At 38.9% G+C, this 26,313-nt stretch overlaps 1 protein-coding gene across 1 annotated transcript; it reads right to left on the bottom strand.

Moving 5' to 3' along the window:
• Nucleotides 1-23: 23 nt before the first annotated feature.
• Nucleotides 24-21,590, bottom strand: aamp (angio-associated, migratory cell protein). Its single transcript, XM_017482400.3, has 11 exons — nucleotides 21,243-21,590; nucleotides 16,563-16,697; nucleotides 15,608-15,727; nucleotides 15,364-15,503; nucleotides 11,736-11,880; nucleotides 6,349-6,432; nucleotides 4,742-4,857; nucleotides 4,199-4,290; nucleotides 3,997-4,087; nucleotides 3,687-3,841; nucleotides 24-400 (listed from the first exon to the last, which is right to left on the bottom strand). The coding sequence occupies exons 1-11, from the start codon at nucleotides 21,334-21,336 to the stop codon at nucleotides 325-327; spliced, it is 1,248 nt and encodes a 415-aa protein (XP_017337889.1). The 5' UTR covers nucleotides 21,337-21,590; the 3' UTR covers nucleotides 24-324.
• Nucleotides 21,591-26,313: the final 4,723 nt, after the last annotated feature.

Below are 26,313 nucleotides of genomic sequence, written 5' to 3'. Positions count from 1 at the left end.
ATTCAAGGGTCATAAGCAAAAAATAAACAGCAGGTTCAGATTTATTCACTCAATGATATTCAATTACACATAACTGAAGTAATGACTCATCCAAAAATAAAAATCACAACGGTCAGGATATCTTGAGGTTCTGAAGCCAGTCAGTTCAAACAGGTTTGTGAGTAATCACCAAATTACAGTTAATTGTGTAAATAGAACTGAGAAGCAGCTGGATTGAGTCAGTAAAACATTAGAGGGCATGACCATTCTCTGAGGATGTGGAAAAGAAGAAGAAAAAAGAAGTCTAATGGGTAGTTTCACTCTATGGGGAAAGTCAGTCTTCTCCTATCGATCAGGCCTCTGAAGACAGAAGACTTTGGCTTTATGGTCCCCACCTGCTGTCACAGCCATGGAAGCGTCTCTGGAGGAGAGATGGAGGAATGTAAAAGTATAGTGGTTAGATGCTGGCAACATGTCTATAACTAAAGGGTGTCCCAAAAGTCTCCATACATAGTGGTAGGGCTGCACAATTAATCGAATATCGATCTCGATTACGATTTTGACTGCCCAGGATTACATGAACATGATCGACTGTGATATTGATGTTTAAAGTTCGTCGTCTGCTCATAGAAAACTCCGCTGCAGATCAAATCAAGCGCTTCTTAAACTTACAGTCAGTCACCATAGAATATTGCAGAGATAACATCATTTTATAACGCCAAAACCCGGAAACGAGTTAGCATTTTAGCTCTTGTGCTGCCAGCTTCGCTTCGGGTTTCAGAGCGCGCTGCGAGCTCCAGCGCTTGTGCGAGGGGAAATAATGACACTATCATGTTGCTAAATGGGATTATAGAGGTTGTCGGGGAAATTAAACATCATCACTCCGAACAGGAAAAGTCTTTGCAGATAAACTGGTTCAGGACTGCTGTGCACAATTCCCAAAAAAATGTGGATGAAGATTCATCCGCAGAGTAAATCTGTATTATGGAAAATGATTTAAATCAAGTTTGGAAAAGTTTTGGGAAGCTTGGTGATGGTGACGTTGAAGTCGAGTGACCGTGGTGTATTTTGGTTATAGCGTTAGCTGTTTATTTCTGGAGATTGTATTTAGGTTTCAAACTTCATAAAAGTTGTGTTCATTTGTGAAAATGATCTTGATGGACAAAACATGTTAGTGTTGTAAACTTTTGTTGATCACAGATTATTTTTTGCAATAATTCAAAAGCCTCTGTGAAAACACTATTGGGTTTTTGTCGAGGGAACCGGTGTGATGATCCCTTCGGGTTCCGGTACAAAATGGCGTCGTCCCTGCACCACTCTATTGGGTGATCTGTCTGTGTGTCTCTCCTCCTGTAAACACTGTTATTGACTTTTCTGTATCGCCCTGAATTGTTTTCATTTGGTTGAATATTGTTATATTTGATGCATATTTTCATTTGGTTGATGCTCCTAATCTCAGTTTGTTACCTGTATAAAAGACACCTGTCCACAGAAGCAAATCAATCAATCAGATTCCAAACTCTCCACCATGGCCAAGACCAAAGAGCTCTCCAAGGATGTCAGGGACAAGATTGTGGACCTACACAAGTCTGGAATGGGCTACAAGACCATTGCCAAGCAGCTTGGTGAGAAGGTGACAACAGTTGGTGCGATTATTCGCAAATGGAAGAAACACAAAAGAACTGTCAATCTCCCTCGGCCTGGGGCTCCATGCAAGATCTCACCTCGTGGATATCATGAGGACCAACGATCATGAGAACAGTGAGGAATCAGCCCAGAACTACACGGGAGGATCTTGTCAATGATCTCAAGGCAGCTGGGACCATAGTCACCAAGAAAACAATTGGTAACACACTATACCGTGAAGGACTGAAATCCTGCAGCGCCCTCAAGGTCCCCCTGCTCAAGAAGCACATATACATGCCCGTCTGAAGTCTGCCAATGAACATCTGAATGATTCAGAGGACAACTGGGTGAAAGTGTTGTGGTCAGATGAGACCAAAATGGAGCTCTTTGGCATCAACTCAACTCGCCGTGTTTGGAGGAGGAGGAATGCTGCCTATGACCCCTGGAACACCATCCCCACCGTCAAACATGGAGGTGGAAACATTATGCTTTGGGGGTTTTTTTCTGCTAAGGGTACAGGACAACTTCACCGCATCAAAGGGACGATGGACGGGGCCATGTACCGTCAAATCTTGGGTGAGAACCTCCTTCCCTCAGCTAGGGCACTGAAAATGGGTCGTGGATGGGTATTCCAGCATGACAATGACCCAAAACACACGGCCAAGGCAACAAAGGAGTGGCTCAAGAAGAAGCACATTAAGGTCCTGGAGTGGCCTAGCCAGTCTCCAGACCTTAATCCCATAGAAGATCTGTGGAGGGAGGTGAAGGTTCGAGTTGCCAAACGTCAGCCTCGAAACCTTAATGACTTGGAGAAGATCTGCAAAGAGGAGTGGGACAAAATCCCTCCTGAGATGTGTGCAAACCTGGTGGCCAACTACAAGAAACGTCTGACCTCTGTGATTGCCAACAGGGTTTTGCCACCAAGTACTAAGTCATGTTTTGCAGAGGGGTCAAATACTTATTTCCCTCATTAAAATGCAAATCAATTTATAACATTTTTGACATGCGTTTTTCTGGATTTTTTTGTTGTTATTCTGTCTCTCACTGTTCAAATAAATCTACCATTAAAATTATAGACTGATCATTTCTTTATCAGTGGGCAAACGTACAAAATCAGCAGGGGATCAAATACTTTTTTCCCCTCACTGTATAGAGACAGAAGTGATTACAGTGTTTAAAAAAAATGTTAAATAATATTTCGTGACTAAGATATGATGTCACCGTACGGCGACTGCTCGCACTAGCGAGCTGTATTACTACAGCTGACAACTGCATGTGGAAACTGCAATAATGGATTAATCTGTAATTTGCAAGTCTAGAAATGTTGAGGAAATTCTGGACAGTCTGTCTGAGTTGCCTGAACTCTACTAAACACAAGAGCAAGACCCAGTGTGATCCAGTGTGGCAATGGATGTACTGCTTCCATTTGGATCTACATATTTGTGGGAGCAGACTTTTTGCACTGTTACATGCATGAAAAATAAATATCGATCATGTCTTGATGTTGAGGATGACCTGCCAGTAGCTGTATCCACCATCAGGCCATAGATTATAAGCTTTTGTGCTCTGAAAAACAAGTGCTCCATCCCACTGAAAGGTAAGCCTAAATTAAATTTATATACAGTAAATATAGTGGAAGTGGATGCAACATAGTTCAAATGTTGTGAAGGACTTAAAACAACTTTTTTTTTTTTTGTTTACTGATTGTGTATGCTGTGCTAGTGGGGGTCACGAGTTCTTGTCGATATTAGTTTAGGGGTGGCTGGCTTAAAAGTTTAAGAACCACAGCCTTAAACAGGAGGGCGCCACATGTTAAAAGTGCTGTAATTCCTACAGTGTGCACCCGATTTAGATGTAAATACCTTCAAATTAAAGCTGGATATCTGCAGTTTGAGGTCATATTCATTGAAATATAAACTCCAATATACTGTGGGAGGCAGCTAAAATAACAATAACTGTCGATGTCCAAATATTTATGGACCCATTTGTATATGCGGAGCAGTTTAATTTTATGTGCATTTTTGTTGAGATAGCATATTTAAACACTCCCATCCCCAACAGCTAGAAATTGGCATGGTCACCGGTTTAGTGTGAAGTCCAGTATCTCTGCTGTGTGACCGCGGTATTCAGACAGCATGTTTCCTGAGCGAGCATCCCACAGAGTCACAACTCCACCCAGATTACAGGTAGCCACCACCGCCGAGGCCTGCTCCCACTGAAGCTGGACAATCCCTACCTAAGAGCAAGAGAGATTCGTACAATTTGGATTATATTTATACCTTGTCAGCAAATAAATATTTATTATACTTATGTACAATGCAGTGTGATGTGCAGAGTGATAAAACCATACCATGCAGAATGATAAAACTATACAAATTAATTTGCACTTACCTCATGTTTACATCTGTGTCTAAGGCTCTGTGTGGTCAAGTCGTATATGGCCAGTGTGCCATCCAGATATGCCACAGCAATCAGGGGCAGCCTGACATAGAGTAACAAGTTACCACATTACCATGAAAGCAGATATCAAAAGTGATAGAAATAAAAATAATAAACATTTAGAGACTGATACTTCCAAAGAAGCATGACTTACACATTACAAAATCCTACAGACTCCACTGAGATGGAATCCTGCTCCTCCATGTTTTTCTCCTCACTGTTCTCAACTGAGAATGAACCCAGTACCTAATCCAAAAAAACTAAATTCATTACAGTTCAGAAATTTTTACTCAATATATTCAGCTCAATACTATATGACCAAAACCACTGCTAGTGAACTAGCTTAGCGATCATGTCAAATAAATGTCAATATACCATCGATTTCACTTAATCCTCAAATGTCAGTGCATTATGGGTATGTTGTATCTATACAGGGTATACTGTATAGTGTACATCACAACAAGGGATAGATTTCTGAATGTATATCCAGATTTCTGTAAAGCTGCATTGTGTCTTCCATAGTTAAAAATGCCACATAAAAAAAATCTGAACTGAACTGGATTTCATTATTACACTCTTGATTCTTCACTATGGTATTGGATAACAAAATGAATCCCAAGAAAATGCATTGTAAAAATGGTGTCAGACACCATTGCAAAAGATGCATACTCCCAAGTACAATCACAGATGTCCTCACCTTGCCTGTTGATGTGTTAATGAGTTTAGCCTGTCCATCAGTTGATCCTGTGAGAACCAGGGTTCCATCCTTGTTGCACTCCATGGATGTCAGTGGCCCCTGGTGGCCATCATAACCTAAGACATCAACGCAGTAATGAGTAAAAGAATTAAGAGCTTAAAGCGGGAGTTCACCTTTTTTCACATTTGACCCTTTCTAAGCACTTATAGGACGATTTTAGGCACCTCGGGCAGTTTTTATATCAATTGCTTGAATAATTTTGTTAAACACGAAAATGGAGCATTTCCACATTGAAAATTGAGCATTCAGTCTACAACAACGCCCCTCATGTTGCTATTACCAAATGAGATAACCAGCTATTGTAACCAAAACAAAATTGGCTTTGAGCACATTCCATTTTACACAAAACTAACTCATGAACTGGAGCGGTTTGTCCAGAACCCTGAAATTACGAATAATGAAGAAGAGAATAGTTTGAATCATAACAGGAATACAGTGCTGTGAAATAGTGTTTGCCCCGATCCTGATTTCTTCTGTTTTTGTGCATATCGCTCACTAAATTGTTTCAGAAGTTAAACAAAATCTGAGATAAAACAAAGCCTACCTGAGTAAACACAAAATACATTTTTGAAATGATAAAGTTAATTATTGAAGCAAAAAAGTTATCTAATACCAACTGGGCCTGTGTGAAAATGTATTTGCACCCGGAGTTACTAATTCCCCAAATCTATGAAACTGCATTCATAATAGGATTCAGCTGGACTAGACACAACCAGGCCTGATTACTGCAAACCCTGTTCAATCAAATCAACACTTAAATAGAACTTTTTCAACAGCATGAAGTTGGTTAAAAGGTCTTACTCAGTAACACACTATACCAAAATTGAAAGAAATTCCAGAAATGAAGAGGAAGAAAGTGATTGAAATACATCAGTCTGGGAAGAGTTACAAAGCTATTTCAAAGGCTCTGGGACTCCAAAGAACCACAGTGAGAGCCGTTATCTCCAAACAGAAAATTATGCAGCAAGTAAGTGAAAGACTGATCTCCAGTTATCTGAACCATTTGGTTGCAGTTATTGCTGCTAAAGCTGGCACAACCAGATTTTAACTTTAACGGAGCAATTAGGTTCTCTCATTGGTGATAGGTGTTGGATAACTGTTTTTGCATCAATAAATAAAAAAAAAAAAAAAAAAAAAAAAAAAAACAACACCATAGTGTGTTTACTCTTGCTTTTGTTTTATGTTGTATTTCATTTGAAAATTTAAAATATTTAGTATGAGATATACTGAAAAACAGAAGAAATCAAACACTTTTTCACAGCACTGTAAGTTGGCCATCGAGAAGAAAAGTAGTTTTGTACCATTTTGTCTTTAAAAATGATGCTTTCAAGAAATTGATATTGACATCTCAATTAGCATACAAGTAAATCATCAGATTACAATTTATTTTGCAAAACAATCACTAGTGGAGGAAAAAAAAAATCCAAAACATCTTACAAAAGTATATATTGACAAACTTTTCAATTTTTTATTTTTATTTTTTAGAACTGCTCAAATGTGACATAACAAATTTCCCCTTTAATTAATACAAATCTTTTGACATTTACCTTTAATGACATGGATAGTGTTGCCTTGTTTAAGGTCCCACAGACGCAGGGTTCCATCTTCATAACCCACCATTGCTCTTTTTCCTTTGTGTGTGTAAAAACAGACATACATAAAGAACACAATAACACTATTTTTAACAAAAAAAATAAAGTGTAAAGTATTGCCTTTTTTGACATATTTGGACAAGTAAACATTTGATAATCATTGAAACAGTGCCTATTAATAAATCTGATACAGTATCAAATGACACAAAATTGAGATTTTGTAGTCATGTTCACAATTGAATCACCCCTACATTTATCACACCTTTAAATCCATAACATTAGAATCAGGTGTTCAAGATTGGATGCCAATGATTAGAATCTGATTAGACTGCAGGTGGAACTTGTCTTATTAATACCCCTTTCATATCTATTGTCTGGTGTTCCCTTTGCTATAGAGGTGTGTGGTGTCATCATGCCAAGATTGAAAGACTTCTGTAAGGCCTTCAGAAAATAGGTTGTGGATGACTGAGTCTGGCAAGAGATTTTAAAAAATCTCCAAATTATTTGAAATAGATCATTTTAAATAGATCAGGTAAATAATCTACAAATGGCACAGATTTTACACGACTGCCAATTTGTCCAGGACTGGCCATCCCAGCAAATTCAGCCCAAGAGCAGACCGTCTGATGAACAAAGACGACTCCAAGAACCCCAAAATTTCATCACAGGATCTGCTAGTAAGTCTTGCAACTGTTTGTGTCAAAGTGCCTGCTTCTACAAACAGAACGAGATTGCACAAATTTGACCTGCATGGGAGACGCACCAAGAAAAGCCTTTGCAAGACTACAGTCTGCCAATGAGCACATAGACAAAGACCAGGCTTTTTGGAATAATATGCTCTGGACAGACAAATCAAAAGATAGAGTTGTTTGGCTACAGAAACAGCAGACATGTTTGGCACAGACCAAAAACAGCTTTTCAGGAGAAGCACTTCAAACCAACTGTGAAGCACGGTGGTGGAAATGTTATTTTTCGGGTTGCTTCGCTGCCTCAGGGACCGGATGAATTCGGCATCATATCAAAAAGTGCTTGAAGATAATGAGAGGTCATCTGTCCAAAAGTTGAAGTGAACGTTTCAACAGGATAATGATCTTTAGTACACTAGAAATTCCACCAAGGAATGGCTCAAAAAGAAGAAATGGATGGTTATGGAATGGCCGAGTCAATGCCTAGATTTGAATCCCACTGAAATGTTGTGGGCAGATTTGAAACGTGCAGTACATGATAAGAAACACTCAAACATCTTACAACGGAAAGAATATTGCATGGAGGAGTGGTCAAAAATTCCAACAAGCCTGGTGGACAATTATGCAAAACGCCTACAAGAAATTATTTCTGCTAAAGGGGCCAATAGTAGCTTCTGAGGCCAAGGGTGTACTTACTTTTTCCAAAGAATATCAAATCTATTGTGATTTCTGCTGAAAAAATGATTGAAAAGGCTAATTTTCTCTGGTATTGTTCAAGTATATCAACTTCATTAATAGGCATGATTTCAAAGATGATCAAATGTTTGCTTGTTCAAATATATAAGAAAAGCCAAGTGGCTTAGTGGTTTATGGCTCTGGGTTATTGATGACACCCTTGGCTTCAGAAGCTAGTATTCCCTGAACTTGACCACAGCCTCGACTCCGACAGAAAGATGCCCACGATGTGCATGAAACGTAAACAGAAATGGGGGTAGGCAAGAAATCAGAAAATTCTATCAGAAATAAATACTGGCTTACAAAACATTGGACATGATTTCCAGGCTCTTGTGCAATGCCTTGTGCCCTAATACAGGTGGTATTACATTAAGTGGCACTGCACAAGAGCCTAAAATCATTCTGTACTGAATAACTGTTTTACCATTGTTAATATGTGTGAACTGGTTGTAAATGTGACATGAACTGGTTGTAAATGTGTGAACTGGTCGTAAATTTAGTGAACTGGTTGTAAATGTGAAAAGGAAGTAAACCCACAAAATGTTCATGTTCTGACTTTCACCTGTTGCTGCAGATAGATTGCTGTAGAACTGTGCTATCAGGTCCAGTTTGTTTCCACCTGCCTGGTGGAAGTTTGGCTCTGAGCTGCACTGGACTGCACCGCATCTGTCTGCCTCTTACATGGTTTCTTTTTAAATAAATCTTGGATATGCTGCTGCTGTGTCTGACTATGTCCTCTTTTCTTTTCATTCAAGTCACTAAGTTGGCAATTGCACAAAGCTACATTTGATATCTATGCTCTGGTCTGATTAAAGGCAGAATCATTCAATTGTGAAGGCATTTCTGGATATGCAAATACCTTGTATGACAAACATTAGTTTGTTCCAGGTATTCCTCATTCTACAGCTTAAAATTCCTAACACCACTGGATCAGATCAAGTTAACATTCTAAAAACTGAAATGTGGGTTTTGAATCACTTTGTTATAGACTATTTGGGAAAAGTGAATGTGCCTTTATTCTTTAAAAACAACAGGAAGAACCGATAAAGTAATATTGGTCTATTTTCTGTTTATGTGTTGGTACACCACTGCTGAATAACACGGGGAAGTCAGAGCTATTCAGTAGTCTGCTGAAGTCACGTTACATAGGCTAACTATGCAGCTAAGTATGTAATATTATAATGGGATTCTCGGGAGATTTGAAGCCTGCAAGGGTCACCTTTTCTAGGGCAATGAATCAAAGCTTTAATAGCCTTCCACCATTGGTAGGCTACATCACTCACTACTGTTGCTGTTATCTGGAGTTCATCTATGAATATTATTGCAGCACAGAATGACAACACCCCAGTCCACATATTTCAAAACATATAAAATGCAGTTTGTATATACCATGAACAGTGACGTGGTCTGTGGTCAAGTCGTGTCTCTCCTCCTGTTTGAAAAACATGGTACTGTGATTCTGCATCGCAAATCAAGCAGTGATTGACAGCGCGCTGATCCAATGGTGTTTGGCATTGTCAATCTGACAGTACTTTTTATGTCCGCATTGAGGACCCTACTCAGGCTCAGCTAAGCTCTGCCGCCCTGCCACCCTTCCACTCCACCCCCCACAGAGGAGCCAGCATACTGGCTACAGTGGTGAGGAGGGCACTGATAAGAGTCTCAACACGGAAAGTGATGGGTCCGAATGGCATTCCAGGACGGGTCCTGGAAGCATGTGCCAGTCAGCTGGCTGCCACCTTCACGGACATCTCCAACCTCTCCATGGCACAGACTATCATCCCAAACTTCTCCAACACCCATAGTGATGAAGTGCTCCGAGAGACTGGTCTTAGCCTATATTAAGAACAGCCTTTCTAGCACTCTCGATCAACAGCAATATGCCTACCGCACAAACAAATCTAACGAACACATTCCGATCCATACCACACTCAACCACCTGGATGGAATGAACACCTGAACATGTCAGAATGTTATTTATTGATTTCAGCTCTGCCTTCAACACCATCATCCCCTCCAGACTGGTTTCCAAACTCAACACTCTGGGAGACAGCCATTCACTGTTCAAGTGGATTACAGACTTCCTTACAAGCACACCTCAGTCTGTTAGGATGGGTGACCACACCTCACACTCCACAGGGCAGTGTCCAGTCACCTGTGCTCTACACACTGTACACCTACAACTGCATCACCAAACACAGCTCCAATGGAAAGCATTAGTTCAAAAGGAAATATTAAATAACTTTGGGGGAAATATCAGAATCAACTTCCAGCAACTAACTAAATTATTTGTTTTGGTGAGGGCATGCAATAATTACTCTCGTGGCCTTTGTAATCACAGTAATATCTTATTGTCATGACAACATTATTACTTAGCAAGGTAACAAGATTGGACAGTTTAGGGACTAATTAGATTATGAGCAAAAAAAAATGACAACTTCACTTTGAATATAGATGAAACTATTACACTATTCTAAACTAACCTAACATGCGTACACACACATACAAATATACATGAATAACAGAGAAGGAATGAGTTATGCAGTGGAAAAATAATAGAATGCTAGATTTTATGGCAGTGTATGGAATTCAGTTAGACCATGACCTGATCGAACCATCAATACATTAATATCAACACACATTATCGTGTACTAGGTTATCAAGTTCTTCGCTTTTACTGAACCAGCTAAATGAGTGTTTGGAGGTATCATACTTGTGTTGCCTTAGTTAGTGGGAAAAGAGTATCGTGATGGCGTTAATGGTCCAGTTGAATCTAGACTGGAGATATGAAGGTGATCACAGCCGAAGGCTAGTTTCAGACTAAATCCCTGTTCACACCGGGACGATTTTCGCAGCGTGAAGAACGGTCTGTTGAACACCCCAATGGCTGTCAATGGGAGTGTCCAGAACCAGGCGTAAAACACATGGTGTCAAAGCGTCAAATTTCAATATCGAGAGGTTCGTTGTTTTGTTGGGGTTTTTGTTTTTTTTGTTTTTTTAAACGCTCCTTGTCAAAAACTGACCGACCGTTGAGATTCATACTTTTGTTCACATGCCCAGAGTCACTGAAGTTACATAAAAGTACGACTTGATGGCGCTCAAATACAAAACTGTCTTGCCGACGAAGAAGAAGCCGAAAAAGAAGATGAAGAAAATGCCAGAGCACCCACCATTTTAATGAGAATGCATAAGTGACATAGCTGAAATACTCACTGCTAATAAATCCTTCTGCCTACACACACATACACAAGCTGTCCTTTGAAAGCACCAGATTCAGAATTACACACTAAATACTATATAAGTGTATTTATGATGATGTGGCTATTTTTTTGATGACACTGAAATGCAAGCATATATTCTAAATGATCCATTTAATTCTTTCAGTGTTGTTTTCTACACTAAATAGCATTGTTTGTTTCTTTGTCTCTTCCCTGCAAATGATAATCTGCTGATTGATAGTCCATTGTATTTATTTTGTACCAGGCATATATATGCATACAAGTATTCATGACCTCTTATTCAAATAGCTACGTGCCCCATTATTGCGTTGTGTATTATCATACGAGTCTTTATTGATCACATATACATTACAGCACAGTGAAATTCTTTTCTTTGCATACCCCAGCCTGTCAGGAAGCTGGGGTCAGAGCACAGGGTCAGCCATGATACAGCGCCCCCTGGAGCAGAGGTGGTTAAGGGCCTTGCTCAAAAAGATAATTTATAGTCAACACTTCATCAATTTGCAGAAACATTAAAATTTTGGGGGACAACAATAGTTGCCTTATAACCACATAACTCGTGATACTGTTTACTATACACATAATATTTAGATTTACCTCTAATTATTGCCCAATTCCTCAGTGTATTCTATTTTAAAATGCTAATTAAATGTGAATTCAAGCATTAAGAACAAAGTCTCACCATCAGGAAGGATTTTTCCACTTGTTGCCTGACAGTTGGGTCCCTGGAAGGTCTTACATTCGCCACTTGGTATCTTCCACATCCACATATTGCCATCAGCAGTACCTGCAAGCAACACGGGCGCACAGGGGTGCCACTGCAGCCACTAACAAAGACACAATGAAGAGCAATGAAGCTTGACAAAGTGCCTCAGGCTGCATAAAGTACATAGCACTCAGGAGCTAGGCAGATGTGGATAGCTCACAGGTTTGTAGGTTGGTTTGAGACTACCCAAATTTGCAGCTGCAGAAATGTGGGTCAGAAAATTAAGCTCAGATTTCAAGGGATTAAGTCTGGTCGGCCCCAAAAGGGCAAATCCCCGTTTAATGATGGCTCTTATCTCGCCCTCTAAGAGTTTTGTTTAAAAAGCAGAATTCCTCCTTTGCTCATTGTATCTCATGATTATAGTCCCATTACTTTAAATAGCATTACACCATAGAAATCTTGATCATACAGTTGCAATCGAAATTATTCAACCCCAATTGCAAATCAGGTTTATTGTCAAACTTTACAGATGTTCAGCTTTTTGCAATGACCAAATCAAACAAAAGCAACTGAAATAGAATTGAATGCTTCAAGTGCAAGTTATGATTTCTCCAGGGTTTCAAAATTATTCAACCCTCTGAATAGAATCCCTCACAACAGCACAAATATGCAAAACAGGTGTTGTCTCAAGCACACCCAATGCAACTAATCAAGGGCTTATTAGTTTCACCAGGTGTGCTTGAGCTGGAACACATGAAATACCTGAACTGGATAGGGGTAGAAAACATATGAAATACCTTGATAGATCAATGGCTGCAACCAGATGTATGAGAAGGCAGGGTGTGAAAAACCCTCGAGTGACTGCAAAAGACCTGCAGTGAGACTTGGTGGCAACAGGCACTGAGTTTCAGTGGGCACAGTAAAGAGCATACTAAAACGCAGAAGGTTTCCATGCCAGAACTCCAAGACGTACACCACTACTGACCCAAAAGCATAAGAAATGTCGGCTCAAAATCATATAAACAAGCCACAGAAGTTTTGGGATTCTGTTCTGTGGAGCGATGAAAAAAAAACTAACTTTTTGGCACGATGGATTAGTGTTATGTCTGGAGGAGGAAGAATGAAGAAAGAACAATGTCCACAGTCAAGCATGGTGGAGGCTCGGTGATGCTCTGGGGCTGCTTTGCTTCCTCTGGAACTGGAAACCTGCAGCATGTGGAAGGCAAGATGGATTCATTGAAGTATCAGGAAATTCTAGGAAAGAATGTCATGCCATCTGTGGGGAAGCTGAAGCTTAGGCATCATTGGACCTTCCAACAGGACAATGATTCCAAGCATACCCCAAATTCCACCAAGGCTTGGTTGCAGAAGAAGCCCTGTAAGAGTCTGTCATGTAAGAGTCTGTCACCTGACTTGAACCTCATAGAAAATCTCTGGTGGGATTTGAAGGCAACCGTTACAGCACAAAAACTCAAGAGTATTACTGGACTGGGGCCATTGCTCATGAGGAATGGGCGAAGATTCCTCAGGAACGCTACCAGTAGCTTTGCATCTCATTTGCAGCAGGTCATAACATCAAAAGGGTGCTCTACTAAGTAGTAAAGATGCTTGCAATGAAGGGGTTGAATAATTTGTGGAGAAGTCATTATAAGATGCATTTTCAGTAGAATTTGGGGAAACGAACGTGTTGAACAATTTCAATTGCTTTTGTTTGATTTGTTCATTGCAAACAGCTGAAAGTCTGTACATTTTAACAATAAAACTGATTTGCAATGGGGGTTGAATAATTTTGATTGCAACAGTATATTCAGTTCAATATGATATGTCCATACAAAAGCACTCTGTTGACTATAATATTGGTAGCCCAGTGGTTATGTGCTAGTGACCAGAAAGTTTCCACACAAATCCCAGCCTTCAGTAAGTGGAATGCATGCTCAACTGGATTCAGGCCAGGTGACTAACTTGGCCATTGCAGAACATGCCACTTCTTTGCCTTAAAAAAAGTTTTAGGGTGCTTTCAAGGACACTGTAATTGGTCACTGTCAATCTGAACTGTAAAACACTATCCAAAGAGTTTTGAAGCATTTCGCTAAATCTGAGCAAATAATATAACACCTCAGAATACACTGACCAGCCGTAACATTAAAACCACTGACAGGTGCTGTGAATAATATTGATTAACTCGTTGCAATGGCACCTGTCAAGGGGACAGAGCGTATCCAAAATGGCAGGTCTTGCGGGAGTGTTCTTGGCATGCCGTGGTTAGGACCTACCAAAAGTGGTCACAAATTGTTGCAAAAATTAATGCTGGCTATCACATAAAGGTGACAGAAAACACAGTGAATTTCAGCTTGCCGAGTATGGGGTTGCGCAGCCTCAGACCGGTCACAGTGCCCATGCTGACCCCTGTCCAGTGCCAAAAGCATCTACAATGGGCATGTAAGGATCAGAACTGGACCATGCAGCAATGGAAGAAGTGGCCCAGTCTGATGTATTTTATGTTTTCTTTTACATGACGTGGATGACTGGGTGCATGTGTGTCGCTTACCTGGGGAAGAAATGGCACCAGGATGCACTATGAGAATAAGGCAAGTCGGCAGAAGCAGTATGATGCTCTGGGCAATGTTCTGCTGGGAATCCTTGGGTCCTGGCATTCATATGTGTTACTTTGACACATACCACCTTCCCAAACATTGTTGCTGACCAAGTACACTTCATGCCAATGGTATTCCTTAATGGCAGTGCCCTCTTTCAGCAAGATAATGTTCCCAGCCACAATGCAAATATTGTTCAGGAATAGTTTGAGGAACATGTCAGAGTTCAAGGTGTTGACTTATCCTCCAAATTCCCCAGATCTCAAGCCAATCGAGCATCTGTTAAATGACGAAGTCCGATCCATGGAAACCTTACCTCTCAGCTTACAGGACTTAAAGGATCTGCTGCTAACGTCTTGGTGCCAGATAGCACAGCACACCTTCAGAGGTCTTGTGGAGTCCATGCCTTGATGGTTCAGTGCTGTTTTGGCAGCTTAAGGGGGACCTACACGATATTTGGCAGGCGGCTTTAATGTTATGGCTGATCAGTGTACATCCTGCTGTGTTTGCCAGCAGTCACATCAATAAATATAAGGGAACTAGCTCCAACGGCAACCAAACATGCCCACGCCAAAAGACACTTCAGATCAAGAGCAGTTCCTTCCCTTCTCCATATTCTATTCTTCCCATCATTCTGGTACAATTTGATCTTACTTCATCTATCCAAAGTTGTTTTTCTAAAACTGTACTGGGTATTTTAGATATTTTTGACTCTCATCTGTGTTCCTGATTGCTGACTAAAACAAGCAACACCTACCACCTGGAGGGTGTTCTTGATCATGCCTTTATATGTTGTTGAGGGGTTTTTCTTATATAAAATATAAAATGTCCTGTTATTCCTACAACATTCTTAATTAATACGAGTAATACACACACCCGTCAATTGTACCAATCATTTGTCTTAGGATTGGCTGTGGAAAAAAAGCTGCATAATTATATAACATGACAAAGCTTTTCTTTTTTTTTTTTTAATATACTGACTAGAACCTCACTGGATTCAATTTACATACCTCCAGATCTCCTACTTCAAAAGACCAGATCTCCTCTTTGGCTTCAACTTTCCACACTTTAATCAGACCACTCATGTCCCCAGATGCCACCAGTGTTGAGTCATGGCTGAATGTTGCACATGTGACCGAGTCCTTATGACCTAACAAAAACACATGAACAAAAACTGTAGATGAAACAAAAAACAAAAAATGTGCATTAAAAAAACTGCAGTATTCGCAAAGTTGAATTGTAGGCAAATCACACCTGTACACTCAAACAACACCTCTCCATCAAGGATGTTCCATACATAAGCTTTGTCGTCCTCACCACCTGTGATGGCCAGGTTGTTTGTTACTAGGTCCAAACTGACGCAGAAAACGGAACCTGAACCAGAGAATTTATACAGTGAATAATTATAACAATCACCAACATTGCCAAGTGTCTTGGTTTAAATACTAATACATTTTAATACTATTTTTATGTATTAGCAATGTTTTTTCTGCTTCTTCTGCTTTTTTAGCAAAAAAAAAAATGAATACATTGTTCAGCTTGAACAGATAATGCATCCTAAATGAATACAGATACAAACATAGGCTGAGTATTAACTTTTTTTTTTTTTTTTTTTTTAAAGGTCTGCCCAGGACTAGGATGACTTCGGACGGAAAAAAACAAGGTTTTTATTTTCATGCTGAGCTTTTATTTTCAGGGGAGAAACGTTAACAAATGGTGCGCATTTCTGATTTGCAGTATCAGCAATATAGGGCTGCACAGGTATGGCCAAAATGATAATCACGATTATTTTGATCATTATTGAGATCACGATTATTCATTGATTTTAGGGACAACACTTTCACATTTAAATAAACAGACCGCTGCTTTCACCTCCATGTCGTGCTACATTCCTGCTAATGTACAAATCTTTGCATCAAATACAACCGGTCATTAAAGTGCATCATCTCGTAGAAGCAAAATATAAATAAAATTGTACTCAAAATATAGGATAAGTAAAAATCAAAATGCCATCAACCAAACGAAAATATGCATCAAATATAACAATATTCAACCAAATCTGGGATGTGATCATGTGACTGTACTATGCCAAATCACATCAATGTACACACTTTTGCATTGTATACAGATTTGTCATGTACATAACAGCCCAAGTACAAAAAAAAAAACGTTGACCAGTAAACCAAAAACAGAAGATGGATAATGTCACCGGTATGTTTGATGAACGTGAGATCACTGTCATCCTGTTCTGCATCCATCTCATCCTCTGTCTCCCAGCCTTCATCATCTGCAGTTCCTTCAGCGTCGGCAAAATCCACATCTTCCAATTCCTCTGCAAGATCATCTAAAAAAAAATTAAATAACAAAATGAATAAATAAATAAAACAAATTCATGATCAATAAACTAAAAATCAAACCCAAAACAGCAACAACCAAAACAGCAACAGCAACCCGAAACAGCATTCCACCAATTTCATTGCCTAGGGGCAATTTCAAGCCCCCCCCAAACAAAGTAAACAGCCAAAACCCACCCTCACAATGCTAGAACAACATAAACACGTCATTAAAAGAAGAGAACTATGAGGAACAGTCTATGGACTTAACGACCAGTTTCTTGGGAAATTATCAGAAGGAAGAAACTATTAGACATAAGAGGAGAAATAATAAAAGAAGGAAGAGCAGTTTTATCAGTGGATAAACTTTTCCTAGACGGACAGGTTTACCGAGATAAAAACATGACTCCGTGGTTATACTAGACTCTGTACCAATCTCACTCACACAACTAACTCAGACTATAGAGTCCTATCTATGTGAATATCTATCTATCCATCATTTGTCTAGACTTACCAAATCAACATTTCTCTCCACCCCCCCACTCTCTATTTCTTTATAAATAGCTAACTAGATATCGATCTACCCAGTTACCGTCGTATCCTTCTATCGACCTTCCTATCTTCTCACCAATATATGTATTAAACCACCTATTGAGAGGGAAGAAGGGGAAGAGGGAGAGGGGGGAAAAAATGGGATAAAAGGGGGAAAAGGAAAACTAAAAAGTGAGGGAAAGGGGAGAGAAAAATAAACATGCTACTTTTCCCAAACTCCCTACAAAAATCGATCTACCTAACTGGAGCGCCCAATCTGTAATCTGCTCATACAAGCGCCCCCCCCAAACATCTATCTAACCATCAACCATCTATTATATACATTATTTTTAAAAAGTTCCCCCCCCCCACCCAAATAAGGTCTGGGAGATAAAAGACAACCTCTCCATCTATCTACAGTCGTCTGAAAAAATAAGTACAGCTTGCATAGTACAGTGTAAAATTAACATCTTGTAGTAATTTTCACATTTTAAATGAACAAAAACAGATCAGTCACATAGAAAAAGTAAGTGCATCCCTACATTTACCACACATTCAAATCTATAAAATTAGAATCAGGTGTTCAAGATTAGGTGCCAGTGATCAGAACCTGCTTAGGGAGTGCAGGTGGAACCGGTCTTATTTATATCCCTCTAGCATCTAGTGTCTGGTGTTCCCAATCATCTAAAGAGTTCTATAAGGACTTCAGAAAAAAGGAAGTTGGGGATGCCTAGGAGTCTGGCAAGGGATTTAAAAAGATATCCAAATTATTTGAAATACATTATAAAAGATTTCCAACAACTGCCAATTTGTCCAGGACTGGTGCTCCCAGCAAAGTCAACCCAAAAGCAGACCATCTGATGAAAAAAAGAAGTCTCCAAGAATCCCAAAATTTCATCAAAGGATCTGCTAGTAACTCTTACAACTGTTGGTGTCAAAGTGCATGTTTCTACAACCAGAAAGAGACAGCACAAATTAAAATATTCATTTGAAAAAGTGTGCAAAAAATTACAAACAATCCTTTGTGTGGCGCGAAAGGCTGCGTATGATTTGACCCTTATTAGGGCCCGAGTACCGCTGGTGCAAAGCCCTACTGGATCTGCTCTGTTTATTCTTCTTCTTCTCCGAAATGAATCACATTTTAGAGGGCCTAAACATACCCGAAAACTCACAAAGCTTTGCACAAGCATCAGAACATGTGAAAAATTACATCTGATAGGGGTTCCAGAATCGTGTGTGGCAAAATGGCTCGACAGCGCCAGCTACAAAATTTCACAGATGTGCACCTCACGCTACGTTTCACCTACATGCATGAAATTCAGGAAACGTGTATGATCCCGATACGTACAAAAACCTCTCTTGAACCCATGCCCTAAACTCAACAGGAAGTCAGCCATTTTGATTTTTCTCTTAAATTTGAGCTCAATTTTTTGCCATTTCCAGGCCTCGTACTTTAACGAACTCCTCCTAGAGCTTTCATCAGATCGACATCATATTTGGTCAGTCTCATCTAAAAGGTATAGACGATGCTAAATTGCGAAGCTTTTGAGTTTTGGCTGCACGGCGTGGGCGTGGCAGTCTCACAAATTTCGATGTTTTGCCATGAAAAAGGAAGTTGTTATAACTCAAAAAGAGAAATGTCCAATCTGCTCCAAACTTCACATTTTTGATGAAAGTCCGGGCCTGAAGACATCTACATGCCAAGATTCAGTAATAGTCATAGCACCACCTGCTGGCAACAGGAAATGTTACATTTTACATTGTGATACACTCCTAACAGCATGTAAGTGCCCCCCCAAAAAAATGGAATGGCATTCCCCTGGCAGAGCAGCCCCAATGTGCACCCGGGTGCAAGTCGCTGCTTGCAGCTTAAATATGGTATTGTGTTTTTATTAGCATGGTATTTTCCTAGTACCCATCAAATGCACGTCCGAGTTCATTTTGTGATGGTGTAGCCTAATGGATAATATGAATTTAAATACAATGTTTTAGTGTGAGAAGCTTTTAAAGAAGACCAATGCACGTAGCGAAATTTGGAATTGTTCTTGCCTGATGAGACTGGGAAGCATATCCATGATGGAAAACCCATCTGCCATGAATGCCTAAACAGATTTCAAGCCAAAGGGGGAAAAACACCAGCAACCTTATTAAACACCTTCAGCCACATCCCACTGCTTTTGCAGAATAACACAAGTTAGGGACACTTCATTTAACCTAAAATCTTTACCTTAATCTTTAAAAAGTTCCTGTTTAACATTAAAGAATGTTTTCACCTCAAAAAAAATGAGGCGTTGTACGCTGTTCTCCGTGCTGTAATTTACCAGGAGCTCAAACTCACTTTTCAAATTCACTTCATCTTTTTTTTTTATGTACACAGCAGTTAGCATAAAGTTCTCGCTTACTAGCAAACACAGTTAATTTTATTATGTACACACAGCGGTTAGCACACTGTTAGCTCGCTTACTACCACTCAAGGTTAAATTTTATTATTTATTATTTATGTCTTTTCTCTCTCTCTTTCTCGCAGACTGATTATACTCTGACCCACATTGGCACTGCTGATTGGGTATGGCCTGGAAGAGAAGCTTTAAAAAGGACGCCAAAGTTGGATTAAGAGAGAGACAAGAATTTAATTTGAGAGTGCGGGTGTCTTTTTTGTTGTAAAAAGAGATGCTAACTGGTTAAGTGGGATTGATGTGTTTGGCGTTAAGTTGTATGTGTGAAAGTTTGTGTTGATTATATGATTAGTTCTCCTCAAGTGTGATAATCATTGTGTTTTCCCTTTCGTGTTGTTTACTTTTATAAAGCCCCTTCCTTGCTTAGTAACATCTGACCAGTCTACCAATGCCCATGTTTTAATTACAAACTGTTTCTGTTATGTTACTTTGTCATTTATTCACCTTATTTCATTCCACCTAAGTAAAGAAGCCACAGGGGTTGAGCGCCATTTAAAAAAAAACAAAACAAAACAAAAAAACAACCTTTAGCTTTTTTCCAGTTTATGTGGTTAGCGAGGGAGTTAGGTAAGACTGTCATTTTTTTGGTTCATTTGTATGGACTCGTACACAAAACATACTATAATTTAAACCTCGATAGCATTTGAAGAGAATGACTTGGAATCACAAAACCAACTGTCGGGTGTTCATCTATTTTGTGTACGAGTCCATTCTCTAGTGAAATACATGGCAATATTTACACGTGATTTCACAGTTTATTTTAATAAATATCAGAAATCTAAAAGGTGTGCATCACACCCGACACCTTCATGAATACCGTACAGTTACTGTACTGACCAAGTCTTTCTCTTCAAACGCTACTGAAGTTAGAAACAGGACGTTGTATGTAACTTTAGAGACGGTCCATTAATCTGTGAACATCCACGGTCAAGCCAACTTTATACCACTCTCTAAATGCCTTACTTTCATTCGCCTAAGCCTGTCAATGGTAGGGAAAACCCTGGTTATATTAGCCTATAATTTATATTTGTACTCATACATCTATTTGTGAACGCATGAGTGTGGAAGCATTTTTTTTCTATATTTGGCTATTTAGTCTAAAAGTTGTATATGCTACAGAAAGTTTATTCTAAAGGATGTATTTGTACGTGTATAATTTGTATAAACAGTGAGTAACTGAATGTGATGTGTGTTTAATAAATTATTACATATATAGGCTGATTCGTGTATTTATTTAAGTATTAGAGATTTAGATAGCCAGTGGAGAATGTGTGGATGGTGTGAGGTTGTTAAACCCAACTGAAATCAACACAGTTTCAACGTAGGAGGAGTAAACCAAGGACATCGCGTCTAGGTTTGTTTTCAGTGGCGTGGAAGACGTTGATGAAACATGACTTGGACAAGCAAAAACATGTCGGATCGATGTCAGAGATCAACTTTGTTCCGATGCCGCGAGAGACCTCGCTTCTGCGGTACTGTGCTAATTGTAATACTCTCCGATTTCAGAAGAGTGAAGTGACCCGGCAGTGTTTGGCTAGTTAATGCACAAAGTAGTGGAAGTACACCAACCTGTGGTTGTCTGTTCTGTGCCATTCAAATCAATAACTTCAATGATTTCCTCGTCACCATGAAGCTGCACTGTTTCTTCTTCATAATTCTCCATATGGGTACGATGCTGTCCAGCAACTAAACTAAACTAAACTACACTAAACTAGCGTGGTGACTTGCCTTTGCTAGGACACTATAGTACAAGAAAGCGGTCGATAAAAAGCGTCTCGTAAGACTGAAAGCTCAAACCACGTACACGCATTTGACCAAATGTAAGTTATAACGTCTCACGAAAAAAGAAAAATCGTGAAATGTAACGCGTAGTAAAAAATCCACTACAAATGCCCAAATTCACGTGTTAGCTGAAACCAGCGGTGACGTTTCGAAGGGTGACCCTTCCCAAACAACTTCCAATTGAATAAATAGGGCACTACATAGGACACAGACCCCATTGCTTCATACATTTTGCAGTGCACTGACACAATGCAGTCATTTGGAATACGGCCTTAAACAGGCACGTAGTACTGCTGCGTGCGACTAGAGGTCGCAACTTCTTAGTCCTCACCTCCAACCAGGAAAAGACAAAGAAAACGCCAACTTAACTTGAAATTTCAACATGAGACGAGTCCTCTCAACTACCGAGAAGTATGGAAGGCCTAAGCGGCCATGCATTATTAATTATTTCTTTCTTGTTTTCTCGTGATCTCGATATTATAAAAGCTATGCAAACTGTATTTGTAATTGCGTTTCCTATTTGTGGATGCATAAATGGTGACGTAATTCAAATCGTGTATTACCGTTTGCACTTTCATTTACACGAATGTACAATGTCTGGCGAATTTCAAACGGAGAGTCCATTTACAATCCCATTTCCGGTCTTATGAGTCAGCACGCTTTTGCTTATAACTTCTGAACAATTTATCCTAATCATCAAATTGGTCTCATTAGATTCCGATTAGATTAGAAGAACACACAAAACTGAACTAGAGGCTGTGTCTCCGCAACACTTTGAGGGATTGTGATGATTTTTTGGTTTATAACTCTTAAACACTTTCCTGCATGATAATAATCATGCCCAAATGCCACATGAGCAGTTTCCACATACTGGACAAAAGAAGTAGGTATTTTTAGTTATTTAAAAAAAAAAAAAAGTTTTTTATGATCGAAATTTAACTTTTTCTAAATCCTCATACACTGTTCATTGAACTCTAAGGAAAAACATGTCACAAACCGTCTTTTGCTGCTCATGGTGCCGATAATTGGCTTGACCCCGGTATTGGTACTTGCAGCTATATATTTTAAAAATGATTATTCTGCTTCTTATTCTTCTTCTTCCTCCACTCAAAAATTGTGCATACACTTACTTTTTAGAATATTCAATACAGTTCACTTTAATTCAAATTTGAGTAAATACAAAACTAAATGGAAAATGGCTAACATTTAACACATTAACAAAAACAAAGCAATATATCTTCTAAAATGTGGGAATTATATATATATATATATATATATATATATATATATATATATATATATATATATATATATATATATATATACACACACACACACACACACACACACACACACACACACACACACGGTGCCCTCCACTAATATTGGCACCCTTGGTAAATATGAGCAAAGAAGTCTGTGAAATTTGTCTTTATTGTTGAACCTTTTTGTCATATCACAGCAAACCAGTGACTACATTTCCCATCCTGTACTACAGCCTACAAACATGGCCGCCATGGACTGCAATTCCGAGAACACTCACGTTCATTCTAATCGCAGACCTGCATCCTATTCACAGCACTCACAACCACAGTATAAAGAGACTGGTTCTACACAATAACTTTGCGAAGTATTACACTCAGTTTCCTAGTCTCTGTCGTTTTTCCAAGCCCTATATCATGTTTGCGTTTCTGGTTATTGACTTTGTTTACTCTGTTGACCTGTTCTCTGCCCTGCCTCATTTAGCCTGATTGTTTGACCCTAGCCTACCTTGTACTTTGATTTCTGCCTGATCCTTTGGACTTCTTATTGTTTGATTAAACTGCCATACCTGCACTTGCTTCTGTCCTGCACCTATATTACGTGACATTTTTGAGCTTTTGTTAAAAAAAAATCATAAAAATACTCTGCACTCATGGATATCAAAGAATTGTAAACAAGACAGGTTTATTTAAAAAAATCTTTTTTAAATAGAGGTGTGCAACAATTACTAGCACCCTTAGGAATATAATTAAAATATTTGAAGTATATTCCCATTGATATTTTACATTTTTAGTACACCTGGGTGACTAGGAACAGGAAATTGTTCAATCATGACTTCCTGTTTCACAGGGGTATAAATATGAGGTAAAACATAGACCAAATTCCCTTAGTCATTCATAGCAATGGGTAAGAACAAGGAATATAGCTGTGATGTGCAGCAAAACGTTGTTGAGCTTCACAAAATGTGAATGCCCATTTCCACCATCAGGGCAATAATTAAGAAGTTCCAGTCAACTGCAAATGTTATGAACCTGGAATTGGACGTGTGTCTATATCGTCTCAACGCACTGTGAAGAGGACGGTTCGAGTGGCCAAAAAATCTCCAAGGATCACAGCTGGAGAATTGAAGAAGTCAGTTGTGTCTTGGGGTCAGAAAGTCTCCAAAACTACAATCTGAAGTCACCGACATCACCACAAGCTGTTTGGAAGGGTTTCAAGAAAAAAGCCTCTACTCTCATCCAAAAACAAACTCGAGCGTCTTCAGTGTGCAGACACTACTGGAACTTCAAATGGGATCGGGTTCTACGGTCAGATGAAACCAAAATAGAGCTTTTTGGTAATAAACACAGAGGTGGTTTTGGAGCACACAGAGAGGTAGCCATATGGAAAAGTACCTCATGCACACGGTTAAATATTTAGATGGATCTTTAATGTTTTGGGGCTGTTTTTCTGCCAGAGGACCTGGACATTTTGTTAGGATACATGGCATCATGGACTCTATCAAATATCAACAGATATTAAATGAAAACCTGATTGTCTCTGCCAGAAAGATTCAAATGGGCCGTGGTTGGATCTTCCAGCAGGACAATGATCCAAAACATCATCAAAATCAACACAAAAATGGTTTACTGACCACAAAATCAAGGTCCTGCCATGACCATCCCAGTCCCCTGACCTGAACCCCATAGGAAACCTGTGGGGTGAACTGAAGAGGAGAGTCCACCAGCGTGGACCTCGAAATTTGAAGGATCTGGAGAGATTCTGTATGGAGTAATGGTTTCAGATACAGATCTCAGAGTCGTGGTAGTCTCCCAAGTCAGACCATTAGCTAAACCATTAAGTGGCGTATTTTCAAGATGTGGGAGAAAACTGGAGAACCTGTAGGAAACCCACACTAGCCCAGGAGGAACTGTAAAACTCTACAAAATTATACAAAGCTGAGAACTGAACCAGCAACCCTTGGAAATTCAGGCAACAACAGTACCAACTATACACTATACCAACTCATCACTGCAGCTACACATGGCTAAAGTTAACTAACTTACCCAATGAATTATCTAACTAGCAAATTTCACCTGATCTACTAACACGTATTTAAGCATAGAAACATATACATAAAGTACAGTATCTGACAGTAACTTCCTCAGCTGTCAGGATGCGTTCACCCTTGCTATGTTGGACAAATATAGGGATAGTAGGCTGAAAATCACAGGACTTACCTGTTCTGGGTAAACAAGTCAGCATTATGAATTTGACACATGTATAAGATTTCTTTCTTATTGAACAGTACCATACTTAGCTGTCAGGATGTGTTTCTTCTGCTATGTTGGACAAATATGCTATGATGGAGGTGGTGTTAAGACAAAGGTACAAGCTAAAACTTGTATATTTTTTTCATCTTCAAATTTTTTTTTGACCTTTTTTCAGTAAATTGCAGTGAAAGTGTACTTGTTGGGACAGAAAACCATCAGATTTAGTTTAGTCTAAACAGCTGAACTAAAGTGGACAATGGAGCTCTCTTGTGGTCAAATCACACAATTGCATTTCTAAAAAAAAAACTGCACTAAGGAGAAAAAAGATAAATATGATCAATATGTCCAGGTATTGTGCCTTTGAGAACGGTCGCATATTTAGCCTAGAAAATCACAGTTATGTGAGTGAGCACATATTTCTTCCAGAAGTCTACAATATTCTAAATAAAAACTCTCACAAATATAACATTATTTATTGAAAGACATAACAGTAGGTGTTTGTGTTAATAAATACATAAAAAATGCAACAAACTGAAAGCTGATCCTTGCTTTCTCCGTGCGTATTTTGGCGCTATGGATGAATTTGAACTCAGTGAAACTGCTTTTTTCCCCCACTGAAACTTTCATGCACAACGTCTCATTTTATTATCAAGACAACAAATTATGTGACAGGTTACACCTCACAGAACACACAATTAAAAAGACATTACATGCAAATATTTAAATTATAATGTGTAAATTTATATAGTTGCTAGTGGTGATCTCAGCAAAAATATAATTCGCAAATTAATATTTTTTCAATTTAAAAAATTTCATTTCTTTGGTATTAAATAAAAAAAATTGTAATCCTGATAGTATTCCCATAATTTATTATTATTATTATTATTATTATTATTATTATTACAAAATGTACCTGTAATCTGATTACTTTCTTTTTTTTGGCGCAACTGTAACGGACTAGAGTTACCCGTTTTTTGTATCCTGATTACGTAACGCTGTTACATGTACAGGTAAACTGGGACAAATACATTTCATGCTAACAATCTGTTTAAATATCAGGAGACAATAAATTTTAATAGCTATGAATAATTACCACAAGGTCTTTGTCATTGGTAAAATGTTTTCATGTGCCTGACAACATCGTTGTGGGTGTGGTCCGGTTTCAAAATCTGCCTGGTATCAGCAAGAACTTGGTAAGTCCACTGACAAATGAGACTGGTCTTCTTAAACATAAGCCTCTATAAATAATAGAAATCATAAAAACAAAATTTTAGTAGATTTTTAATGATTCTTGGCTGGTCAATTACAAAAAAATATGTATTGTTGCAAAATCTGCATTTAAT

The sequence above is a fragment of the Ictalurus punctatus genome, chromosome 12 (genome assembly GCF_001660625.3).
Source record: "Ictalurus punctatus breed USDA103 chromosome 12, Coco_2.0, whole genome shotgun sequence".
Taxonomy (NCBI): Eukaryota; Metazoa; Chordata; class Actinopteri; order Siluriformes; family Ictaluridae; genus Ictalurus; species Ictalurus punctatus.
Note: the sequence above shows the minus strand (reverse complement) of the source record. Positions and strands in the feature narration are given on the sequence as shown.

Coding starts and splice junctions, on each gene's coding strand:
- aamp (XM_017482400.3), bottom strand. CDS start 21,336: ATGGAGAATTATGAAGAAGAAACAGTGCAGCTTCATGGTGACGAGGAA. Junction 4,291..4,741: donor TTAACACATCAACAGGCAAG/GTGAGGACATCT, acceptor TTTTTGGATTAG/GTACTGGGTTCATTCTCAGT. Junction 4,088..4,198: donor TCTGTAGGATTTTGTAATGT/GTAAGTCATGCT, acceptor ACTCTATGTCAG/GCTGCCCCTGATTGCTGTGG.